We start from the raw sequence: 26,396 nt of genomic DNA on the forward strand, positions 1-26,396 counted from the left end.
TCTATTCAAATGAGAGTATTAAATTCGCAATTTTATTTGAATTGTTTATATTCACTTATTTTCTGTGGCTGTGTGTGTGCAGCGAAAGTAAAAGTAAGAGTTAAGCGATTCGCATGAGAGTTTCTCGCAGGTCTTGAAGAGGAAATATTTGGCGACAGTTGCAGTGGCATTAGTTGCAGGCTGTAGATGCCCTTTTTCTCAAGTAGCAGGGCGAACAGGAGAGTGTGTGGCTTATGTCTAAAAAGCAATCTTAACTGGTAGGAGAGCGCCCGGTTCCAGAAGCGGCACCAGGCTGACGACTAAGCATATACTCTAATCTATTAAACTTTTATTTATATTTCCTTTTTTGTTCTTTTTTATTTTTAGTTATAGAGTGTGTATCTAACGGCTATCAATCGAACGTTCAGCTGTCTGTGTGTGTGTGAGTTACTGCGTTTATTTTACAGGCGTGCCTCTGATGGACCTTACTTTTAGCTGAACCCCAGCTTGTATCTAGTATTGGGGACTAGCTTTTGACTCTGTGCCTAAGACGTTTAGCGCTTTCCAAGTTTTTACTGTAGTGTGTACCTTGCTCAATTAAACGAATCTCAAATATAATTGCAAACTCTATGGCTAGTCAAAACTATAGCTATGTAGTACAGCGTATTTGTATTTTCGTTTTTGGTTTTCGGTTTTGGTTTCGGTTTCAGTTTGAGTTTGAGTTTAAATGAAACGCCTGTTTGCTCGGAGGTTCTGCTTTTCGCGTACACTCAAAAAAATGCTTGAAAAAATTACCATATCAAAAAAATATTAACGAATATCAGAAAATATTTTGATTTAAGATAAATTGCTTCTATTTAGTATAAATGAGAAATTTCTTTTCAAAGCAGAAATATTTTCTGCTATTAGGACAACATTTGTATTAATTGGCAATTTTCTATTAATTTTGGCAAACACAAATTTTTGAGTGCACATCAATTTGTTTGGGTTTTCGGTTTTTGGTTTTTGGTTTTTGAATTTTCCCGTTTTGTTCGGATTTTTTTTACTGCTGCTTCAAGTTTGTCAAAGTGGAGACTAATGCTACAGCTAACAGCTAGGTTTAAATTAATATCGAATATCGAATTTCCATTTTTACATATTTACAAGACTTTAGTTTTAGGGGTATTATGTTTGTTTTTCTTTTTGTTTTTTTTCTGTTTTCTTGAAGCTCGTTTCGAAAAGTTCTACCGACTCCATATGAAGAAAGTGTCATATGGCCGCTTCCCACTTTAGTTTAGATAGTTTAGACCAAATGAATGCTCACGAGTATGTACAATTAAAACTCATTGGCTGAAAACTCATTAGCTCAACCCTGGCTGAGCAGAAGGATGACGACAGCAGCGAAGCCAAGCAGCGGGCAGGTGAGCCTGAGCTGATGGGCGGCACCTCCATTCATGAGCAGATCCTGGCCCGCATTGCTGCGTACATCCATTAGATCACGGGACAACGGCAGCTCGGTCGGATCGCTCAGCTCATCGTGGCAGGGCAGCATGTCGGGCTTCAGCAAAAACAGGCGCACATGGATGGAGTTCTTACTGACCATAGTTTCGATTGCATCGCCAGTCAATGGCTGCTCCACATCGTTGTGGGCCAGGGCATGGCCACTGCTGCTGCTGCCAATCCCAGCGCCGCCATAGAAAGTGCTCTGCTTCTGCAGGTTCAGGTTGTCGTCCATGTCCAGGCCGCCGTGCCCCAGGCCCAGGCCGGACACATGCCCGCCACTGGCCTCGTCGTAGTAGTCATAACGCTTTTGGGTCTGCGCGACAGCTGCCACGCCCACGAGCTCCGGCTGCTGGCGACGCACACGAAGCTTCGACTCGACCACATTCTCGGCGAGAACATCCGTGAACTGACGCTGGCCGCGCAGCGCCTGGCGCGACTTGCCCGAGGGGTGCTTCTTCATGGCCAGTCCAGTGCCGCCGCTGCTCAGGTCGTCCAGGTTAGCATAGTTGCTGCTCACGCTGCTGCCGAGGCTGTTGCCGATGCCGCCCATGCTGGCGCTGTTGCTGCCGATGGCCGTGAAGCCGCCAATGTTGAGCACGTCCAGGATGTGCGACGGCACCGGGTCGACGAAATGCATCAGCTTTGGGTCCTGGAGCGTACAAATGATATCCTCCAGCGAGTCACGCAGCTGCAGGTGACGTGTCCGGTTTTTCAATTCAAAGATCCATTGCAGACGACAGTCGCAAATGAATTTGTTGTCTGTTGTTGGCCGGAAGATAAAAAGAAGAGCGGGAAAAGCATATGAGTATAACATATATCTGTGGATATATATATATTTGTTGCAAGTGAGCAAAGCAAATAAACGGCGGCGCATTGACAGCTCCACTCGGCCAGGTTGAATGTGTGTGCGCATGTGTGTATGTGTGTGTGTGTAGGTGGGTGTGTGTGCGGGCTGTCCTTAAATTGCTTTTGTCAAGATTTCGTGCTGCCTTTCCCCTGCTCCTTTCAGCCAACCAATCAACAAAATGTAAGTAACTAGAACATGCACGACTGTGTGTTACCCTGGGTCCAGCTTTGTCTTTAATACTGTGTGGGAATATCCACATAATGAGAATTTATATTCTTGAACGATCTGCCTGTTTATTGTCCAATATAAATGATATTTTTATGTCCTTAAAATCGCATTCATTTGTGTGTGTGTGTATCAGAGAGCAGAGTTATGGCAAATGTGGGGGCTGAAGGGTTTTCAGAATTTCCTAAAATCTACTGTGACTTTGCGTCCTGAAATTCACTTCCATATTTAATTGCTCTAGTTCCTTCGATAATTTATGAATATACGTCTTGAAATTCCCTCAAACCTTCCAATCCAATAACCAATCGAAAAAGCATCCAAACAGATGCGAGCACGGCTTACAGTTATTCTGTAACAAGTTTCCCATTTGCGAGTTGCTTCGCTTCTTTGCTTCATATTATGAAAATTTATATTCCTCAACATTTGTGTTAACTGTACGATACTTTCCGGGCTTAAGGATGGCAATCAAGTGTTGTATATATATTAAAAATGAAGCCTGTGCCGTCCAAGAGCAAAATATAAATATATTTATATATTTGTACAAAAACTTCTATTCCAATTTTGGCGCCTATAGCTTTAATAGTCGCTGGAGCAGGGGCATGTCTGCCCTTTCCGTTTTTAATGATGACATGCAAATATTTATGTAACATAAATCAATTCCAAAATAGCCAAAAAGCACATCTGCTTTCAGTCCAGTAGAGGGTATACAGGCCAGCTTAACTACCCTTTCCCTGCTGTTGGACACAGGTGAGTGATTTGAGGGGCGGGGCTCGTCTGCTAAGTGGCTGCCTGCAACAATTGGCTGTCATTTGCTGGCCATGGCCAGAAGACTTGCATTTGAACTGTGAATCGGATATGGATTCGTATGCCTTGGCCGGGGTCAGGGCGTTTTAAATGATTTTACCAGCCAGCCAGGTAGGTAGCTAGCGAGGCTTCCATTGCTGTCCATGTCGTTGACGCTGTGCAAGTTAAACGCCTCAATGACATTTCCAATTTAGAGAGGACGCCGCAGCTGCCGATGCTCCTGGAGTGCAGCAGCGGCAGACAGTTTCCCTCATATCCCCTGGCCCAATTGCTCGCCTGGATTTTGACTGTGTCTGTCTGTTGGTTTGTCACTCAGTTGAACGCCCAACTGCTGCTGCAGCTGCTGCTGTCAATTATTTTGTATTCCTTCTCCGGGCAGGACGCCCCCAGGCGAAGGCCCGCAACAGGGAGCCGGCGGCTGCGGCTGCGTCTGCATCGATTTTCATTGATTCGTTTCGAGCGCAAACCAATTTGTTGTTTGGTTAGTTAAGTTCGAATGGCTTAGCTTCAAATTGAGCGCATAAATAGGAGACCGAGTGTCCACAGACATTCCAGTGCTCATTAAATCGAGTGTGTAAATTATTTACAGAGTCTACTCAAGAGTTTCAACAATCGTCTAACAACTGTCTGTCAACCCACAGGAGGCTCGCTGCTCATCAGATCGTTTTGTTATAATTGAATTTAATTTGTTTACCCTATACAAATGGGCAGAGAGGGTATTTTATATTCCTTCAATCATGTCTGACAAACCCCATTTCAATATGCTTGAGAATTCGCTTTGCTTATAGAAATCAGATCAAGTTGCTTTTTACAAATCTTTAGCTTAATATCGATAAATATCGACTTGCAGTTCATGTCTTTTGAGCATATCTCTAAGGTGACATTTTAGATATGCTTCGAATCGATAACTATCGGTTTTATGGTTTGATTAAGGCACGTCTCAGATTAATAAACTTGGAAATAGTCTTAAAACTAGAAAACTCGCGTCTTCCAGAGCAAACGATGATCAAGCTTCGCAGATTAAATTGCTTTCAACTTATGGGAGACTATTTCAATTAAATCGATATATATCGGTTTCCAACTCACACATTTTCAGCACGCGACTCAAATTATATTAAAAGTTGGAGACATACATATTAATATAAAGTTCTTAATAGATACTACTTCAATTTGAAATTTGCAAAGCCTTGACGAGCTTAGCCCATATACAAAAATCTATGACACCTTCAGACCCCTAAGTAAGCATGTAGGGTAGAGGCTCGTCGAGCACTCCTTCCCAACACTGATTTGATAAGATTCTGTTGCTTTTAAATATGGCAAATACATATTTAACAACATTGTGTCTGGTATCCTGTCCAAGCTCACAACTTCCAATTAATTTGTGTGGGCGCCGAGAGTTGAGTTCAGCGACAGGCCCAAAATGTCGACTCGTATGGGGCCCAAGCTAGTTAATGTTCCGGGCAAATCTCTCGAGTGTAATTAGGGCCGTACGGTGACACAGTTTTCCATGTCAACATGCATAATTAGCATAAACGTTACAAACAAAATATTGACTCTTTGACTGACTGACTGACTGACACACACAGTCGAGAGCTGTGCACATCATTATCCCTGCGCGCACACACACACACACAACCACACACACGCACACACATGGGAGGCTCGGGCTGAGGGCTCAGAGGAACGCAAACACACAATGACTCAGTCGGTGGGGCCAATTGTGGTGTAGGTATGGAGGCAGGCGGCACAATTGTCAATATACAAAAGGCCGAGAGGTACTAGAATTCTGACTTGGAACGATTGGGACAATAATTCTGTGGCAGAGCCCAAAAAGTTGCCACAAAAGAAAACTTTCGATGCGAAAATAGTTGCCAAATTAGTGGCAAGTAGAAGAAAGGCCAGGAGAAGAGGGCAACGTGTACGGAAGTCAAAAATTCTAATTTTCTATATGAAAACATGCAAAAAGCATAAATAAAGTTAAATATGCAAAGAAGCGACTCCGGAAAATGTTCCAAATGGGCAAGACTTGGCAACATTTAGCAAGCAAATTACAACAAAATTAACATGATAATGAACTGGAACTGGTGCTGGCGCTGGCACTGGCCCTGCCACAAATTGTGGCAGCTGCGCGGTGCGGAGGAGCTGGCTGCAGACACGGGCTTTAGATGAAAACTGGCAGCTGTTTGCAGCTGACCAAATGACAATGACTTGCCAGAAAAGCACAAGCACAAAGCACGACACATAAAAAACATGTAAGAGCGTTTTAATTGGGGTATGCGCGACTAGAAGATACCCTGAGCCGGCAAATTGGCTTAAGCTATGGCCGGGTTTCTTTTTACCCCAGCTAAACTCTATGGGGAAATGCAGTCTTCAATTCTTTACTGTGCTTGGAGTCCGATCCTTTTTCTCAGTGCCCAAATATGGCTACCTACTCTGTGGGCATATCAAAGCCGCAAGGCTTTACCTTTAATATGAAGTGTTCCTATTACAAATTAAGGAAGAACGAGGAGAGGTAAAAACGTGAAATATTTATAATCTGTAAAAGTATGCTGCGTAATCCTCGAGATATGCTTGAAGAAACATGTCTTAAATAGATATTTATCGATATTAAGACGGATCTCAAGCTGCATCTAGTTTGCTTGAAAACTGATTGAAGCATTTCGCCGAAATGATACGAGTCAAGAATATATAAATTTAATGAACTCTAAGACCTCTTCTTCTTTGAGTTACAAAATTTGCAACACTTTTAAATGACCCTCTGCAAGAGTATGAAAATGGTAACGACAATGTCCTTAAACTAAGAAAAAAACTGTATGCAGGAATATATACAAATGTATATATGAAAAGGTAAAGTACACACACACACACACACTTTGAAACATAGATAGGACAGTCATGTGACTGGCTTAATGTGCAGCAAAACTGTTCATGTGTGTGGGTATGTGTGTGTGGGTGCATAAAATACTTTTATATTTTTAATGATACTTGGCCAAAGCGGTAGGAAGTGTTTTGGTCTGCTGCACACACTCTAACAGGCACACACACACACACACACACAGATACACATAGGCACACACATACACACGCCCGCCTCATTTTGCAAGCAACGAACTTCGACTTCTGCCAGCCCTGCGACCCCGCCAACGGCTCCTGTTATCCCCGCTTACTAAACTAGATGACTTTCAGTTCTTACCCCTTGCCGCTTGCCACATGACGTTGCAACTTTTTTTTTTTAGTTTTTTTAGGTGCTGTTGCAACAGTCGAAAACGTTTTTACGGTTAGCAAAGGACATTTACATACACCCACACACATGCACACACACGCACTTGGAGTCATGCATATGCGTCTATGTGTACATTAAATTTTATTATTGTCATTTTCATAGCGCTGTCCAAGCGACTCCCCCTGCACCCTCTGTCCGCTGCCCAACACTTTGGCTAACAAGTTCCAAGTACTAACTGTTTGCATAAGTTCACGTGTGTATGTGTGTGTGCGTTTAAGTGTGTGTTCTGTGCCAACAGGCAGCCAGCCAAATTAGACTCAGCTGAACTTTGTTTGGTCAGTTTTAATGCAAATATGTCCGTCAGTTCCTCCCTCTCTCTCCGCTCACCCCCCTCTGTTTTCCACTCCTTTCCTTTTCATATGTCGTAACATATTCATAATTAGTTGTCATTTCCATTTGCTGCAGCTGCAATCCAAGAACGTTTATATTTTGATATAGTCTGATGGAAAAGCTTCTACTTGAAGGAAAATCAACGAAGGTTTAAGCCATACGCCTTTGGTGTTTGTTCTGGATAAAATCTGGGCAAAGGTCTATCAATATCTACACGTGAAAGCAATCTTCTCACAAAAGGAGAGTCGAAACTAGCGGATGAGCTCTTTGGGAGCTTTTGAGGCGGCTAGAGGATGACGAAACAGCTTTGATTATTCTCGCCGAACGTTCAGCCATAACTTGGGGATAGGAGAGAGCAGCTGGGCCAAGAGTCTGCCTGCCCAGCTCAGATCCCTGCCGCTTAGCCCCTATCAAGGAGCTCGAGCAACCCTCACTCTCAGATCTACTTTCTCAATCCACTTTTCAAACTGCCATCGCTTAGCTCCCATTGAGAACGTTTTTTTACGTTTATTTTTAAGTATGCAAATACTTGTCTTAAGTAGTTTGTAATTAACTTCTAGCCATTTCTCCAACTTAAACGTTCAATCAAAGTTGATTTCTACTTAATTTAAGAATATTTCAAACGAAATGCACATCAAAGCACAAACCGGCTTAGGTTATAATTCCTGACTACAATTTAAATGAACTTATTTTGTTTTGACTGCAGAAATTGCTCATTATTACAACTTTTAATTTTGTAGCAAGAAAATAACAATTAATTTTAATTAAATTTTTATTTAGTTGCGCGCCCCTTCCCACCCCTCCGCTGCTGTCCAGCAGCCGGCTCATATCGATGCGTTTAGCTTAAATGGCCCCGGAACAGCCGCTGTCATACATCACGTTGCGGTCCTCTCTAAATGGCATTTCATTAGCTGGGTCCCAGTGGCAAAAAAAGCAAAACATTTATTCTAAATTTAATACACTACACACACACACACACAGGCCCACAAAGGAACAAAGATGTGGAAAACACGAAAAAAAAATATATAAAAAGAAAAAAATTGCAGGTCCGCTTCTTTAATTGGTTGAAGGGGCCGCGTTTTGTTTTGCTTTATATATATATATATATTTTTTTTTTGGGTCTCCTTCTGTTTCTGGCTGCTGACTTGTGCTCAGCACACACTTTTCTCGCCGTGTAGCTGGTGAAAAGCGCAAAGAAAACGCGAATGGGGTTTTCGAGTTTTGAATCGCTTGCGTCAAATATCAACATGGGCGCCAAAAGTTTTTCAACGCCCCAGCCTTCGTTGACTCCCTCTCGAAAATCAACGCAGATGCCTGGCCTAGTTACCGCCTTTGTTTCTGGCCCGGGATCCCGGCCAGCGCCTGGCTGCACAATGACTACCGCACAGCCGTGCCAGCTTTGCACTAAAATCAGCTCATTTTTAGATGGCACGGTTAGCTGTGGCCAACTGGGCAACTGGGCAACAGGGCAACTGGGGAGCCCGGTTCGTTTGTGGCCGGGGCCAGGCTGCCTTTGGCCCCCAGGCTTGTGACCCGCCAACGCCACCAGGGGACAGCACGCACAGTTAGCAACTACCCAATTGCCCCACCCTGCGCTCCTATATGCTCTTGGCTGCTGCTGTCTCTCTAGAGAGTTTTATCATTTTTTATTACATTGCTCGAGAGCGCTATGTATGCAAATGAAGTCGAAAGTTTCGCTTTGTATAGTTGCCGTAGTTGCGGCCAGTTGGGAGCGCCAAATGTGGGTGTGCGTGCATGTGTGTGTGCGAGTGTGTGTGTGTGTGTCAAGAAAAAGAGCTGGCAGCAGTGAAATGCACGCCTTTTTTCTCCCCCCAATCTCGCTCAAAAGTGGGTACAACAATATTGTCATAGTGCTTCTCTGCATTTCATTTAATAATAGCTCTCGAAATTTGCTTGCAAAACTTTCTACGCTCTTAATAGATATTCATGCAGATTAATTAGCAACCAGTTATTTGGCTTGAACAACAACGAAAAGGGCCTGAACTACGAATTCCAAGCAGCTGCATTTTAAACTCCGAAAACCTTGGCTGCTATTCCAAATTAAAGTTAATAGCTTTTAACTTTTATCAAGAATTTAACAACAAATTAATTGATCAAATAGAGTAATTGATAGCTAGCTTGAATAAAGAGGAAGAGGCGTTGGACTAACCCAATATGATAATCAGAATATATTGAATAACAAAGATGATGATGGTAATAATAATAAATATAATAATAATCGTATTATGAGGGCACCAATAAGAGTAATAATGATTAAAAAAAATAGAATAATAATCATATTGATAATAATAATAACAAGATAATAATAATTGTATAATACATAATAATATCGAAAGCATCGCCGGTTCGAATACAGCAGAATTTTTTTCAATATTGACAAAGTAATAATATTAAATTTATACAAAAACAAGAAAGTAAAGATATATTCAGCACTCCAAAGATTTAATACCCGTGTAGACATGCTCATCTTACATCTTACAGATACGCGAGAATAGTTATTGAAATATATTGGAAAAAAGAATATGTTGTAATATAAGAATCTACTTTTCGGCTGTTGATGCTGATCTAGTTTATATATACTTTAAGGGGTCTCCTTCCATGCGTTACACACGTCAAAATTATAATAATAATAAATTATAATCAACAAATGCAAAATGAAATATATGTCAACTGTTCTATTCTGTGGGCTAAACTTTGAAACACTAAGCACAAAGTTTCTGGATCAGATTAGCAAAAAGCAAAAATAAATAATTTTATAATTTTTTTTTCTACATTTTCGATATTATACATTTGGCAATGTCAACATGTTAACATTTTCATATGACCCGAGCAACGTCGGGCAATATTTTCACCTGTTTTATCAATGTATAGTCTGGCAGGGTATACAGCCGTCGGTTTGCTTAAGTGTGGGCAGCTTTTCAGCTGGTGTTTGGTTTTTACTCAGCCGGCACAGCCTTCACTTTTATTTTAAGCCGCCTTCGTTTTTTAATGAGCTTCAGTTCTCGTGTTTTTTCTACTTGATGTTGTTGTTGTTGTTGTGTTGTTGTTCTTTATTTATTTTTAGCTTGTTTTTTGGCTTGTTATGGCTGTGCGTGATTTCGCACGCTCATTCGCATTGCGTGCGTAAGAGGAAGATATTTAATTTTGTTGCCTGCTTTCGGTTGTTGCCACCGCAGAGTCCAGGCCCCAGGTCCCTTTTAGCGTCCGGCAACTTTACTCAATTTATTCAAAATCAAATGGGTTTTTCTTTTTCTCTATATTTTCTCTGCTCGTTTTTTCTTTTTCTTTTTTTGCTTTATTTTTTGTATATATATTTTTATATGCCACGCCCTCTGCCCATTGCTGTTGTGCTTGCGCGAAGCCATTGAAAGCCATTTGAATGGCCGTCGCTTTTCTCGCCAATTTTCTTTATGCCGTAGTTGGGGTCAGTTTTTGGTGGGCAGCGTCTGTGCTCATTGAATGTTTTTATTATGCCAAATGAATGGCAACGACGCCGTACTGGACCCCAACCGGCAACAATTGTTGTTTTGTGCGCATTCGCTTATTTTCGCTGCGAGAAAGCCATAAAATTATTTCACTTGCCTCTTGCCACTTCGCTGCGCTTTTCAAGCCTCTTTTTTGGGTTACAATTTAAATAATAACATTTGGCGAGCAGCAAGAAATGTCTTATCTTACTTTTTTTTTTTTTTAATTTTGCACAAATTTCCGCTGAGCGAAAATCGAGTGAAAAATCACATAAATAAATCGGTAGACGGCGACTTTCAATCAGCAAACAATTACAGTTTATTTCTTTCATATCAAATTATTTTTGGCAATCGAGCGTGAAGTCAAATAAGCAGCCAGCAGCCAGCAGCAGGACCAGAAAATCAAACCCAATGCCAAGATCAAACACTCGACAGACAGCTGCGAGGATGTCGCCCCCGGGGCGGACATTAGAGTTCCGCCCCGCGCCGCACCGCTCCACAATGCGGCTGGCAAAAGGGAAAGTCATTGCAGGCGATTTAACAACTACGCTTGAGGATAAATATTTTATGAAATCGCATAAACAAATCAAAGACGAATCACAGACGGCTAAAAAAAAAAAACAAGAATAGGAAAATCACTTTCCAAATCAATTGGGGAAAAACGAAAAAAGAAAATCAAGCGCGCCGATCAAATATGACCACTCAACCGCGTTAAAGTACACACACACACACACACACACTCGCACTCGTACACACACTCATAAACATTAGCCCTGGGGCTGAGCATTAAGCAGCCTTTGCCAAAATATTTGCACAGTTGGGTTGGGCCAACATTTGGCGGAGGGTGAGCTAGTAATGTGTTTGTTATATGGTAAATCGCATAAAAAATACGGCTATACAAATAGATATGTGCCCATAACAATAACAAGCAGGGCAACTATACAACAGCTATAACAACAACAACATCAACAGCAACAAGAGCCACCCTAGTGAGAGCAACATGTTAGCCAATCCCCCCCTCCCCTCACCGGGGTGTGGGTACCCCTGCAAATGCGCCCAATTCGTTGGTTAATGTTTGCCAAAATAGCCAACGCATCATCAGAGCTTCATCCACATCTACTTCTATCCCCTGCCCTGGCTAGCTTATGAACCCCTCTGCTTGAGCATCTTCAAAAGCCCTCTTGATTTTTGCTCTTATTGAATTGTATTTAATAAAATATGCGAGCCGCGAGGGTTGTTCCAAAAAAAAAAAGAAACAACAAGAGCAAAAAAAAACATTATATAAATAAATAATGAGGCTTTTGTTATTGCGCTGCGATTTGCCAATTCAAGTGGCAACTTCTAAGCTGCCTGCCCTTCCCTTCCCCCCACCCACAAGCATATGCAACATTTGGCGGCAAGTGTATTCAGGTGAGCCACTTGCTGAAGTGCGAGTCCATAAACAGCCAGGCCATATATAGAAGCCATATATCAAACGGCCAACTGACATAAATTGTGCACTCAAATCCGTCCGTTTGCCGATCAAGCGAAGCTTCTAATAGAAGTTCAACTTAGAGCTGGGCTTGGGTCGCATTTGCACGACAAGGCCCAACACGGTCACGAAAGTAATTTTTTTCTGAACACACACAAGAAGAAGATACCTCCAACATGGTTGACCAGAATTCTTTAAGTTTTTTTAATATTATCTTATCTTTGTGTCGTGCACAGATCCCCACGAACTGCAGCTTTTGCAGCAAAGGCTTGTCGTGTCACGCTCTGGCAAGAACCAAGCTCATCTCTAGTTCGAATTTCCTACATATAACAGCTCGAATCCTGTACATATGGCCAATGTAAGTCCATCCATCAATGCCAACACGTTTACATCCGCATTGGCTGTCACATAAGATATGCTGCGAGCATATATACTCTACATATATATATATATAAAGTATATATATGGAGACAGATTGTAAATTGAAATTATAACATACTGTAAAGTTTTAGTGGGCAGACACAAATGGGCGTGGCGAGTGTACTATGCTTATTTATGGGCAACTGCACTAATCGATTGAGCCGAAGCAGAGAGCTATGCGACACTCAATATATTTTATTGAATGCGGCAATAAGTTGGCCAAAATATTCAATTAAATGTTTGTCATTTTGGCAGCCAGCTGCAATTTATGTTCAATGAGTTGGTCTAATGAGTTTTTGGCTGGCTAAAGGCCGCTGATTGCAAGTTAAATGCTTGACCAGCAGATAAATACCCTGTAAGACTCATACTGAAACACGACAAGCTCTGTTTTAGTATAAGAAAATGTATGTCTGAGTAACCTTTGTGTTTATTATCCGATCGTAAAACGATTTACAGTGCTTGAAGAAGGTCTTACAATGAGGGGAGAAGCGGCGAGAGGTATTATAATGGTGGGAGATGTTCGATTTTTGTATGCTTTAAGAGTACCTATCCCCTTCGGACTGGATATAGGGTATTGAAATAATTAAAGCATATATAATACATACCCTGTAATTCTGACATAAGCAGGCGACAAGCTGCGTGCTTTAGCATAAGAAAAGTAATGCTTAAATAACTTTCATGTTTATTGTCCGCGGGGAGAAATGGAAAGTGGTCTCATTAAGGTAAAAGTTGTTAGATTTGTGACTGCAACAACCCCTCGAATAACAATTTATAATGGGTATAGGGTATTAAAATAAATAAACTTTAGTAATTTCGTACCATGTTCTTGTCAAATGCCAAAAAGCCCTATTGATGAGGCACTTCAGCGGCTGCCAAGCAACGCGGCTTTAGGCGAATATAATCACATGTCGCTAAATTAACGTAATACGCGGAAAGGCAATAGTAACAACAACAAAGGCAACATGAGAGTGAAATGAGCTATAATCAAAGGCATTTTGCGGGCCCAGGTGAAAACCGCAGGCGACACATCAGCGACGTTTAATTCAGCCGGGAGCTGCCTGATGGACTGCCATGCTGCCAGCCTGTGCATATATTAAGATAGATTACTACACACACACTAAGTACACACACACACACCTGCACATACACACCAAATGGGAGCCATGAATTTGTATTTAAAGCAATGCTCGAAGCGCTCAAGTTACGCGCAGTTTGGCAAATCCGTTTTCGGATATTGTCGAACAATGGGGAAATTAACGCACGGTTAATGCATGGTCTTTGCCGTCGCACCTCAAACTGTGCCTTCTATATATATATATATAAACACATACATATCTAATCAGGCGACATTAACATATTTGGCTATAAACAGTTGACGGGGCCCGAAACTATGCAGCGGTTTTCCAGCTAAAGCCAACCGCGTCGCAATTGAAACCAGTTAAGCGGCTGGCTGCAAATAATACCACAGCTTGTATTATTATGGCTGCTTTACCCTGTAATCATTACGTTAAAAGGGTGTAATGAACCTGTGGCTACTTATGACAGGCAGAAGAAGACATACCCAACCCTACTCTCTTTTATATGCCATAAGTAAGCTTCTAAATAAAAGAAAGCTGAACATTATTGCCTTAGGGTATCTTCCAGTCGCGCACTCCCTCCCTGTTTTGGCTGCTGATGATTATAATAAATTTAACTAATAAAGCGCGTTAATGTTCAGCCATCAGTTAGCTGTGACAAACGCAAAAGCCAGCCGCCAAGCGTTAGGGCTTTAATCTTAACCATAGTTGGGCGTTATAGTGGGCGCGGGGGAGATGGGGGCGTGTCCATGACTGTCAAGTCATTTGGCTTGCAAAGCGCGCCAGGCGGCTTTAATTGTCGACAGCGCGACGAACGGCCAAAGGGCGTGGCAGGGTGTGCGGCTTTTGGAGTAACTATTCCTTAACGCCAGGGCGTTGCTAAGCTTCCAATGTGCTTCGAGCTGTTTGTCTGTCTGGTTGTGTGTTTCTGATTGGCTTGTTATACCCTGTAAACAGTCAGAGTGTGTACCAATTGAGGTTGATTGGCTTGAAGACAATGCATGGCGGGGGCAAAAGGCAGTTGCCAAAGCAAACGAACAAAGATCTAACGCTGGCAAACTTTCTCTAAGTCAAAGTCTAGGTATTTTTGAGAGTTTGTCTCGGATAATTGTACATTACTCTCAGATCAAGAATATTTTAACTTCGAATCCCAACTTTCCTGCATTTTATGAGTTACAGCCTTGCTTTTTGGTATATACAAAATGTTATATCAAAAAAAATATAAAGAATTAAATTATTAAAGAAATACACTTTCATTATATAGCACCGACATATATATATATATATATTTAATTAATCAGAAGCTAATCACAGGGTATCTTCCAATCGTTCATTCGCCAGCATCTACTTAAAGCATTGTGGGGGAAACGTGAATGAAACGAGCTTCTGGCACAGCCCTTTCTATTGAACTCAATCTCTGTGGCAATTTGTGGAGCTGTTGAAGTTTCATGATACGGAAATCAAGTCCTTCGAATTGAGTCACAATCTCAAATTTTCCATAATGATATCAATTAATTTCGAGCGATTTTAAATGTGCCACCGACAAGAGAGTGAGAGAGAAAGACATGCGGACTAGCTACAAAATTGATGCGTGCGGTGAAACATGTAATAAAATATGCAGCAGCTTGATGCGAGGTGAAAGTTAACACAAATACACACACACATATCCACACATACAAACTGGCAAACAAAGGGAGTGAAAGTTGGCCGCAAGGCATACAAAAGTTTTGCACATTAAACAATAAAAACTCATTAATAATATGCATTTAAGTTTTAATTGAACTACTTAATGAGGGGAGGGGCAGGGGGGCAGAATTGATGGTGCGTGCGACTAAAAGATATGTCATTGTTGTTTTTATACCCTTCTCAAGGCTATAAGGTATTATAGTTTTGTCACGAAGTGTGAAACGCATTGAAGGAAAGATTCGCGATGACATAAAAGATGTTCCTTATCAGAATCAAGAGCCAAATCAATATTCTCAAATATCTTTCTAAGTCTTATTTTAATGAAACTGTGCAAACAGCTGTATATATGTATATCTGTATATATGTAAACCTTTATATATATATGATAACATGTATAGCATGTATATATAACTGTATAGCCTCAATAGTATCATTTGATGAAAAATAAATTTGTTGTTTGCAAAACTTTGAATTTCTTCTTTATGTATAATATTTTGTTCATTTTAACCGACAATCTCTCGTTTACAGGTCTGACGATTAGATTCCTAAGCCACGCAGGGTCTTGAAGAGAAAACTCCCCTACTTGGAGGTTGAGCTTTCCAAAACCCCCACTTATAGCTCGTTCCTGGCCCACAAGGAGCTGTTTAATCCGTCCGTTGATCAACTCTTAAACATATATAAGAGTATTTAATATTCTTTATACCATAGATAAATCAACTTTCTTGTTCTGCTTGCTGCTGCTGATGTTAATGCCGTTGGGTCTTGTCAGGCAACATGAAAGGAAATTGTTGTATGCTCTCATTATACATGGCAAATGGCCGCAAACAAATTGCACGATTGCATTCCTCCTCTGTGTGTGTGCGTGTGTGTGCTTATTTTTTTTTTATGTTTCTCGAAAATGCAGTTTGAGCTCTTACTCAATTGAAATTTTTTGCAGCTGCATAGAAAAGGTGCGTAATTAAAACGATGCCGCGGCTGCTGCGGCTGTTGCTGCTGCAGACAATTAAACGCATGCCACAAACAGAGGCGCATGCCACAGACAACGGGCCAGGCAAAACAATGAGGCAACACGATAAAATGAGCGATGGGCTCTGTGTGTGGGTTTAATTGCGACGACAGACACACAGTCTTTAAATTTATAGCGACTAGAGAGATGAGGAGGGACGACGAGTTTCATAGTCTAAAAGAAACGTGGCAAGCTGCCGGAAATTGAATTCTAAAATATTTATAGGGTATGCGTGGGTGTGTACATGTGTGTATGTGTGTGTGTGAGAGAGGCTGGCTAAACAATTGAGCATAGCATACATATTGGGGCAGAGTGATTTATGCAGCGCTCAGCAACAAATTGCAAATGGAACGCAATGAATCGAGTCCAAAAATCGAATGAAATGCTACTTATGCATGCATGTCACCGTGTGTGTGCGTATGTGTGAGTGTGTGTGTGTGTGTGTGTTTGTCTAAGTGTGTGTCCAACAAACATAATATGTATATACATTTCTGTGCTCCGCTCAACAGGCAATCGAAACGAAGAGGCGAGGAAATTGCCACCCAGAAAAAAACAGAACTTATTAGTGTGCGCATATGTCTGTCGCTCAGTGTGTTAGAGGGGCACATGTTACAAAATGTTGAGCCTCAGATTTATTGGCAGCAATCAGTGGGCTTTTGGCTGGCAGTATCTATATATGTTATGTTGACGCTGACATTGACTATCGAAAGTCAATTTCGGGTGCGTGTCACAAGCTCATTTGTCCAGTTTATGGCCCAACATCATTTGTTTGGCCATTTTTCCGGGCATTGTCTTTTATGCCTTGCGATAAATTCTCGCTTCCGGTGCCTAATACCTGTTTATTGTTGTTATTCCAGTTGCCTGTTTATTGTTCTTGTTGTTGTTGTTGTTGTTTTTGTCGTGCAAATGCAATTTTAAGCCGAACGAAGCGCTGCGAACAATCGCATGCATGCATTATAAATGAGCCCAATAAACTCCAATTGAAGGACCTATTCACTCATCACATCGACCCGAATTAGCTACTGCAGGCATTAACAGGAATTATTCAGCTGGCTAATTAGCTGATAAGTTTTTAAGACGTTCGCTTGCTTTTAATATACAGACTAGGCATATCCAAAGAGCAAAAGGTATTATGATTTCCTTGAGCAGAAATCTGACACTTTAAATTCAAGGTGCATAACAATTATTCTGGACTAGCTTGTGCTTTATTAAACAAGAAAGATTGTTTCAGTGCTTCGAAAAGAGACAGATGGATAGACAGAAGGGCATGGCTAGATCGATTCCGCTCGTCTTTCTGATCTAATAATATATTAAATGGGGTTGGAGATGCTTCCTTCTTAAAGTCATTTGCCACCAGGTCCTTCTATTGTTCTTTCCCATTTCTTGAGAGAAGCACAAATTAATTTGTCTTTCAGGAATTTTGGAATATTAACAATTTTGATCTTCGTTGGATTTTGACAATGCTTGTGCGTGATTTGTGTGCCAATTTCTGGTTTTTTTTCTCAGAATCCAAGACACATCGTACAGCTATTATATAAATGCATAAATCTGTATAAAATTGTATTTAGTTGAAACTTAAACGAAAGCTTTATTAACTAGACAATTGAGCAGACAAAAACTGTTAGCAAAATAATCAAATTGCAGTTTTCAGCTGTCCGCGAAATGCATGTGCATTTTACAGACGCGTCGCGCGCAAACAAAAAAATGCGCAAAAAAATCTGTTAGAAATCCTATTTATATTTCGAAACAATAACCATTCAATTCGAGCTAACGATTTGGGACCCGGGCTACAGCGCATAACGAACCAATTGAGCCGGACACGGACACAGACTGAGACCGAGACCCAGACCCTGTGGGATGCTTTTTGGGTGCGACTGTTGTCGCATTTATTACCAGTGTAGCTTGTGCGCAAAAACTTGGCATTGGCTTTAAAGTGAAAGCATTTGAAATGGTCGCAGGTCCTGGCCACAGGCGCGACGACACAAACAGAACGTGAGCCGCATACAAATAAACAAGCATGGGTCAGTAAAAGTGGGTGCTGCTGCGTGTCGACTGAGACTGTGTGTGTGTGTGTGTGTGTGTCGCTGCTGGTCACCAGCGGCGACCGATGACCGTCGGAATTGAAACAAATGCCACAGCACTGGGCGTGCCTATAAATTTTTTACAAAATACATGGGCATAGGTGCAGCTGTAGCTGGCATTGCACTGGCCACGGCCCGGGCACAGCACACTCTACAAACAACACACACACACACCCGTACACACACACATAAACACACACCCAACGGGTCTTGAAAGGGACATTGTTTAGTGGCAATGTTTGGTTGCCAGACATCAAATGGCATTTAAATGCTGGCAGCATGTGTTCCAAAAAGTTCTACACGCCTCCAAGCCAACAGCATGAGCATAAGGGCAAGAAATGTAACAGAGGGGAGGGAGGAGCATAGTACACGTCCAATGCTTAGTTGCATTTCAACTGTACCCTATTTATGCCTACAGGTGCTTGTCCACTTCAGTCCAAAGCACACCCCAATTCCTCCGCCCAGCACAAATAGCCAGTTGCAGCTGCAATGCAGCAGTTGATGAGTGTAAAACATTTACATTTCCATTGAGCATGAACTGAAGAGTCTCAAGTCATTTTCTGACTAATATTTAAGCCTTCTGAGCTTTTCATGCTTTTCAAATACGAAAAACACAAGGATAACAGTTTCTGTCTAAGTTTTAATATCTTTTGACATATGGCTTATGGTTTTTTGGTAGAATTGTGAGTCTCTAGAGGATATCTTTGATAGAAGGATAAATAAATGCTGATCATGAATCGACTCTTCCAACTGTCTTAAAAAATGCAATTACTGAATATATTATATATATACTATATATTTAAGAGATCCGACCTTAGTAAATATGCGCAGCACAGTGTATGCACGAGGCATAAACGCTTGGAAAGTTCAAATAAGATTTGACAATAAGTTAAAGTGCTTGTTATCTTAGACATAAGTCTATTAAACTAGCGCATAAATACCACTCAACATCTAGCTAGGGTAGTTTTATGGTTTTCTTCTACAAATACCCCCCCACTTTTTACTGTTCAGCATGCAATGCTGCGACAAACTCGAGCAAAATGGAGATTTACTGATGAAATCTCGACGCGCAGCAAAATGCTGCTGCTGCAATGTCAATCAGGTTAGTGTCATTCGATGGCTGTCAATGGCAATTACGTAAAAGTCAAGTCTTCTACAAATCACAATGTACTCGACTGGAGCACGCTCTTGGAGATTTCACATCTCTTGGTTAGCTATGTATATGGTAACTATGGCATAGCTGATGTGCTTTCTGATGCTCTGGCAAAGTTCATGTACATCATTTGTCCTTTGCCGCTAATGGAAATCCCTCAGTGGATGGCAGCGGCACTTCGCTACGTAGCTGGCTGATGTGAATTTGTCAAATAGTTGTGCACAGTTCAGTTCGCAAACGTCCAAACGTGGCACACCTTCACACGCTGTTAGCCAACTGGCAACATGGCAAATCCTCGCAGGATAACTGCACAAAATTCAACTTGGCGTTCGATTAGTTGCCAAATACTTTGGCCCCAAAATTGATGTCCTACCGGCATGTGGCATGTGACCAGCAGCAGCTGCTAAGCTCAGCTCAGCTGAGCGGGAGCCAGTTTTCTGCACTGATGTGGCACGTTTTATGGCCACAGCGCCAACTTTATCCTCAGACGACAGTGTCAACGTCTGTTTCGAGTCATCCTCATCTTGCGACGTTTCTCACATGCTCGCTGCAATTCTGTTGCAATTTTTATATGCCCCTACACTCACAGAAAAAACGAATTGGAATTCACAATCAGCTTCTTTTTACAGCTTTTCATTAATACAAATATTTTTTTAGGTAACTATGAATCAAAAGTAGAGTACGACTTCTTGATCTTCAAATGCTGCCCTTGAAATAATTTTAATCTTTTGTTTGGGTAAATTATTTCAGACTTTTTCTCTGAGTGTATGCACTTGGGGCTGACTGCCCCGCGTTCCGCTTTGATGGCCTTTCTGGCCTGCCACACGCGTCAACACTTGCACCCAATGAGCGAAGAAGTGCTGCATCTTTTGGGCGCCTGCTTCGAGTTGCAGCTTATAAATTTGTCATACGGCAATTTGAGCAACATTTTTAAGAGACGTGCAAGTTTGTTGTGGCTCTGGCTATTGGGTTAATTCGGCAAATGAAGAGCACTTAGTTAATTTATTTATTGATGATATCCCTCTACACACAGCCAACGCCACTTATTCCATATTTGAATATACATTTGGCAAGCTGTCTCGATGAAATCGTTTGCAGTCAGAAAAAAAAAAAATAATAAAGTTTTCAGTGAATTTTCTGTTGGTTCATTAGCAGTGTTGGAAAACTTGGCAATGTTTGCAGTTGAATTAAAAATCATATTAAAATATTTGTATATTTTCGCTATTTAACTTTCTGAACGGGCGCTGATGACGCCAAACAACATCGTGAAGCGTTCTAATCAACCATTTGCCGCTGCATATGCAAATTTCATGTGTATGTGTGTGTTTGGGTGTGTGTGTTCGGTTGTGTGTGTGAACATAATCACTGCACATGAATTAAAAAGTTTTCGGCATGCAAAAATATTTTGCAGTTTAAAGCAATTTGAAGTCATTTGTAGCCAATTTACAAATGTCTGCCGCTTGCAGCAAGTGTGTGTCTGTGGGTGTGTGTATGTGTGTGAAAGTGTGTGTGTTCTCAAATGCAATTACGACTGCACACAAACACACAAACAGACGCATACGTGGCCATGGCTTTTGTATGCCAATGTAGCTCAGCTTTTCTGTCGTTCAACGTCATGCTATACCCTATTTTGAAAAGGAACGAGTCAAGAGGGTATAATACAAATTAACAGTCAGAATGAAGGCCGCAAATAAATCTTGGATATGCTTTAAAAATTGCGAAAGCCTTTGTATATAGCTATTCCTGGACATCAAATTGTTAGTATACTTTAGAAAAACTCAAACAATCTGTTTTAGCTTTGTGCAGGGTACTTAACAGTCGTGTCAACTTTAAGACTTAAAATCATCTGATTTTATGAAAAGTTGTGCAGGGTATCTATCACCTCCTAATGTTTCTAAATGACCTACTCCTCGGTTTGAAATTCTATGAATAAATTGAGAACATACAACTGATTTTTTTAAGAATATTTTGTAGAGTATTTGTTAAACGAGTAATCTCCAAACAATCTCCATTAATGTGTAGGGTATTTGATAGTCAAGTCACCTCCAAGCAATGGGAGACACTGGACCTACACCTCGACGTCAAGTTCTACAATTATAACTGAATTTATAGACAATTTTTGCAGGGTATCTTATAGTCGAATCACCTACAAATAATGCTTCTAAATGACCTATACCTCGGTCTAGTATTCTATGATTTAATTAGGAATACACAATTGATTTTTCTTAGAACATGTATAGGGTATTTGACAGCAAGATAGTACACAACTGAAGTTTTGGAACATTTTTGCAGGATATTCGATAGTCGAGTTCAGGCGAGTAGAGCTGACTTTTTTGTTTCGACTTAAATAAGTCATGCTAATGGCAAACCATTAGCGAAAATTTTGCTCGCACATGTGAGCGACTGCGTGTGTGAGTGTGTGATAATTAAGTTGCATTTGTAACTGCCATTTGGTTGTGCATATGCACTAATTTTCTGTGTGTGTGTGTGTGTGTGTGTGTGTGTGTGTGGGACGACGGCGACTTTGCTAAATGAAAGAGAAATGCGATTTTGAAGGCTGTTGTTAAATATTTAAATGTATTCCTTGGGCCAAGGCGTGCCAACTATACTTAACTGCTGTTGTTGTTGTTCTTCCTCTTCTTACTGTTGCAACAGCCACTGATTACACAGCGCTTACATCAAAGCCTAATTGCCAAGTAAGCTAAAAATAAAATGGCCAACAGAGCTGCGAGCTTTCAAGGTGCTGCAATTTGTTGCGAAGCCTTGAAAGCGCTTTTTATAGCCAACATTCTGCTTGTCGTTGTGGTTGGAAATAACATATAAAAAAAGGGAATGATTTAATCGGAATAATTGGTTTTACTTTTTAAAAATAAACGTCAAGAGACGAGAAGGTATCCCGCACAAAAAATGAAGCCGTTTGAACATCGAGAAGCTCTCTTTGTATACATTTCGCAGCTTCAACAAGTTGGGAATTGCAAGTGAGATTTAAACCAACAACGTCTCGAGCTTCAAACATATAAAAAAAGGCCTGATTTATTCGGAATGGTTGCTTTTTCAGTTGCTAATAAGAAGAAACAAAAGACGAGAAGGTGTCAGCCGCAAAAAATTAAGCAGTTTTAACATCAAGAGCTTCCCCCGTAAACTTTATGAAGCTTCAACTAGTTGGGAAACGCAAGCTTCATTAAAAATAAGTGTCATAAAATAGTTTCATTTAAAATATTGAAGTCTTGTACTCCAAGTCGGCTTCGGGAATGTAATATAACAGTATGTAATACAGACAAGAAAGTATAAGCCACAAATAATGAAGCAGTTTGAGCATCAAGAACCTTTCTTTCTATACTTTTCGCAGCTTCAACTTTGCCAAAAAATAGTTTCATTTAAAATTTCAGAGTCTCTTACATCCAACTGTCTACATGAATATAAAATAATACAATTTGCTGCCGCGATCATAACCTATCTTTTATATTAAGTCTCGTGACAGCAATTAAAATGGCAGTGACAACAATATGAACGTATGCACTTAATATTTCACTTTAATTTACCTTTTAATTGGGCTAATCAACACGCTAATAGCCACTGCTATTAACTTACCCACACACGTATACATGCTGTGCCTGTTTCTGCCTATGGCCATTTGCAGGACATATTTTATTGTTATGAGTTTTGCAGTCGAGTCAAGTGCGGCGCGGCATGTGGTGGTGTAGGGAAAGGGAGAGGGAGAGCAAGGGTGTGGCATGTGGTGCCGCAAAGGGGCCACGTTGAGTGGCTCGGCCGCTTTCAAAATTGCACTTTAATGACTAATTTGGTTTTTGTGCACGCCGCTGGCAGCCAGTTGCCAGTTGTCAGTTGCCAGTTTTGGCGAGTGGAGCGATGTGGAGTTCAGGTCCAGTCAATTAACAAAGCGCCAGAACGAGAGACAAGACATGTACATATCTTTTGCTCTATCTCCCTCTCGATCTATGTCTGTGCAACTATGTCCCTTTGTCGCACGCTCGCAAGTGTCGACGGAAGCGCACACTTGAGCTATGACGACACGACATTTCCTTAATGAAGCCAACCAACACGCACACCAACTGAGTGTGTGTGTGAGAGGGCTGTGGGGATGGCCCAGGAATCAGACACGAGGCGGTTCGAGCCATAAAATTCATTTTCGTGCCTCTCACCAAAAGCACGAAAATGTAGGGTGAGTTCTGAGAAATAGCAACGTCAAAAATTGGCCAATATCAGAATATATTAAGCTAGGAAAAGCCCTCAGCCCTATCCTGGAACTTGCAGAACTTTTAAATAATTGTCCACGCGAGTTGTACCTCTTTTATTTTTAAATTATATTTCTCGTGCCTAGCCTAGAAAATGAAGCCTGCGCCTTGCCATCTCTAATGGCCTGCCTAATTGCGTTCTTAGACAATATCTACAAGTGCGCGGGTTCACAGGGCGCAGTCATAAAACTTAACAAACCGAGCTAAGTGTAGCTCGTGAAGTCGTTCAACGTGGCGTATGCGTAATTATAATAACTTGCAGCTAGATTTTTGCGAGCTGTAGCAATCATCGCATATCAGATGTGATGTCTATTTGTCTGTCTGTCAATTGGTTTGCCAAAGAACAAGTTGAAAAGAAGTTGACTTGACTCACCTGAGACCAAAAGCTCGCTGGTGCTGTTGACCAAATTGTCCATAATTGGCTGGAATGTGTAGAACGTGAGAGTTTCCAATTTGTTTGCCTGCACATTGATTGACAGGAGCGCGGGTGTGCCGCGCAGCAGGCCATTGTCAATTTTCTTTAGCAAATTATTGCGCAAATTCAAAGTTTTCAAATTGTTCAGGCCGTCCAATGCACGCTCGGAAATGCGCTGTAATGAAAACCGGATATTGGAAATTGTTAATTAATTCACAGATTACTTGGCTTAATACCATACAAAAAGGTATTAATACTTTGTTGTAATTAACATTCATAAAAATTCAATACATTTTAAAAAGTGTGTGTTAGCTGGGAGAGTCTGACTGCAAATACCCTGTACTTAGAGTTTCCTTAGTTTTTCTTTAATTATTTATTTTATTTAGATCATAAATATGGCAATCATATAATTTCTATATAACCAAAGTGCAGACTTAATAACATGAAAAGGGTTACATTCTTTTGAAAAGATCAACATACAGAAATATATATTTAGCTATAAATATTTACCCTGCCTCTAGATCATATAATCCAAATTTGCATCTTTGTGTGAGATACGATTAATATCCATTCTAAGAAAATACTAGAACCTGCATTTTAATCTATGTAATTCCTATTCATAGTATATACATATATATTTATATTATCTGTATCATATATACATATTCGTATTATCTACTCCGTTTCTAGTTCTTACAATCCTATATCTCTAAATTCTTTGTATAAAATATTAAAAATTAAGATTTTAAGAAAATACTGGAACCTGCATTGCCTGCATGCATATTATATTATTATATATACTAGCTATATGATATATATACATATTCTTCTTATCTATGCAGTTTCTAGCTCTAACTATGCGGGCCTTAAAACCATGAAGAGAAAACCCAAATTTGTCGATTTTCATAGTAGAACAGATTAAAGTCTCCGGCACCTCAATTATTCACAGGGTATCACAAGCGCCGTCATCCATCAGCCAATATGAAATGCCAGTCATTTTGGCATTGGTTTTCAATATATTATGTTTAATTGTATTTATGCTATAATAACATTTTCGTTTCCTGAACTACGATTTTCGCCCGCGCTGCCAACCTCTCGCCTTTGCTACTCGGTTTATGTTTTGCTTGGCCGACCGAGCACACAAAAAATATTTTCTGCCATTTTTCCGCATTTTTGCGTATTATTTTCACTGGCATTTCTTTTTTTTTTTTTTTTTTTTTTTTGACAATTTCGCTGCCTCGTTTTCCCGTTTGCCATTGTTATGTTTTCTTTGTTTGTTTATTTATTTATTTATGCATGTGTGTGTGTGTGTGTGTGCGTGTGTGTGACATTTACGCATATATAACATATGTAGATGCATCTTTTTTAACTTGTGTGTTCCAATTCGTTTGCCTTGAATTTATTTTTATGCGGAAAAAGAGTCTTTTTTTGTTCATGAAGGAAGCACGAGTGAAAGTTGACTGTGGCCTTCTATTTCTCTCTATCGCCACTCCGCCTGCTCGTCATTATTTAATATTCAATATGCTTTGTCTAGTGAAATGGATAAATTATGCATATTAAATGCGAACCAGTCGAAAGAGACATGTGCCGTTATCTAGCCCATTTCCACCCTTACACCATTTCCACTTGCCACAGTGAAGACATTGAAAAACACGCGTACGTGTTGTCCGGGCGCAAATAAATGCTGGTTAAGATACCCCATACCCCATCTATATCATATCACAGTAGTTTGTTTGTTTGCCGATTTCGCTGATTGACATAAAAATATATTTATTTTATTGAGATATTTTGTTAGTTTGATGAGCGGCACTTGGTGTTTTTACGAGGCGCCGCCAATTTATCGGTTAGCGACAAAAAAAATGTTATTTATGCGTGCTTCTTATGGCGTCTACGTAAACAAAGTTATGATTCAAAACGAGCAAAAAACATGGCACTACGCAATCAGAATGCCAAATTGAAAGAGAACTTAAAGCATGGAGAAACTTTTATTATTAATATAAGAATTTCCAGCAAAAGGTTTTCTTTGAGCAAAATCCATCTTAAGATTTGTAGAGCGAAAGAGCAGTGCCGGGAACGGGGCTGAAGCTAGTTTTAATATTGAATAGAATAAGCCGAAATTGCTGAGCGTTGAGCTAATGAGCGTGAAGTCGCCGGTTCGAATTCGTAGTTTTGTAAAATGCAAATAAAAATGACTTCCATCTGCCGCCACGTCACTTTATCAAGTTTTATACCAACTATAAAGAGGCTGCGTGAAGCTAACAAAAGAGAAGTCGCCGGTTCGAATTCGTAATTTGTGAAATGTTGACAAAAATAACTTCTACTTGCCCTCACGTCACTTTATCAAGTTTTATACCAACTATAATGAGGCTGCGTGGCTGAGCGATGTGCTAACAAGCT

General features: G+C 40.6%; 1 protein-coding gene across 1 annotated transcript in view; it reads right to left on the reverse strand.

Moving 5' to 3' along the window:
- Window positions 1-1,020: 1,020 nt before the first annotated feature.
- LOC115766956 (connectin) overlaps window positions 1,021-26,396 on the reverse strand; it is a 58,041-nt gene continuing 32,665 nt past the window's right edge. The window contains exons 4-5 of the mRNA XM_030711044.1: window positions 23,958-24,174; window positions 1,021-2,220 (exon numbers count right to left, since the gene is read on the reverse strand). Of these exons, the coding sequence (XP_030566904.1) occupies window positions 1,325-2,220; window positions 23,958-24,174 (1,113 nt within the window). The 3' untranslated portion in view covers window positions 1,021-1,324. The remainder of the gene's footprint in view (window positions 2,221-23,957; window positions 24,175-26,396) is intronic.

This window comes from Drosophila novamexicana, unplaced genomic scaffold, assembly GCF_003285875.2.
Source record: "Drosophila novamexicana strain 15010-1031.04,08,12 unplaced genomic scaffold, DnovRS2.1 tig00001292-arrow-arrow-pilon, whole genome shotgun sequence".
In the NCBI taxonomy this organism is placed as follows: Eukaryota; Metazoa; Arthropoda; class Insecta; order Diptera; family Drosophilidae; genus Drosophila; species Drosophila novamexicana.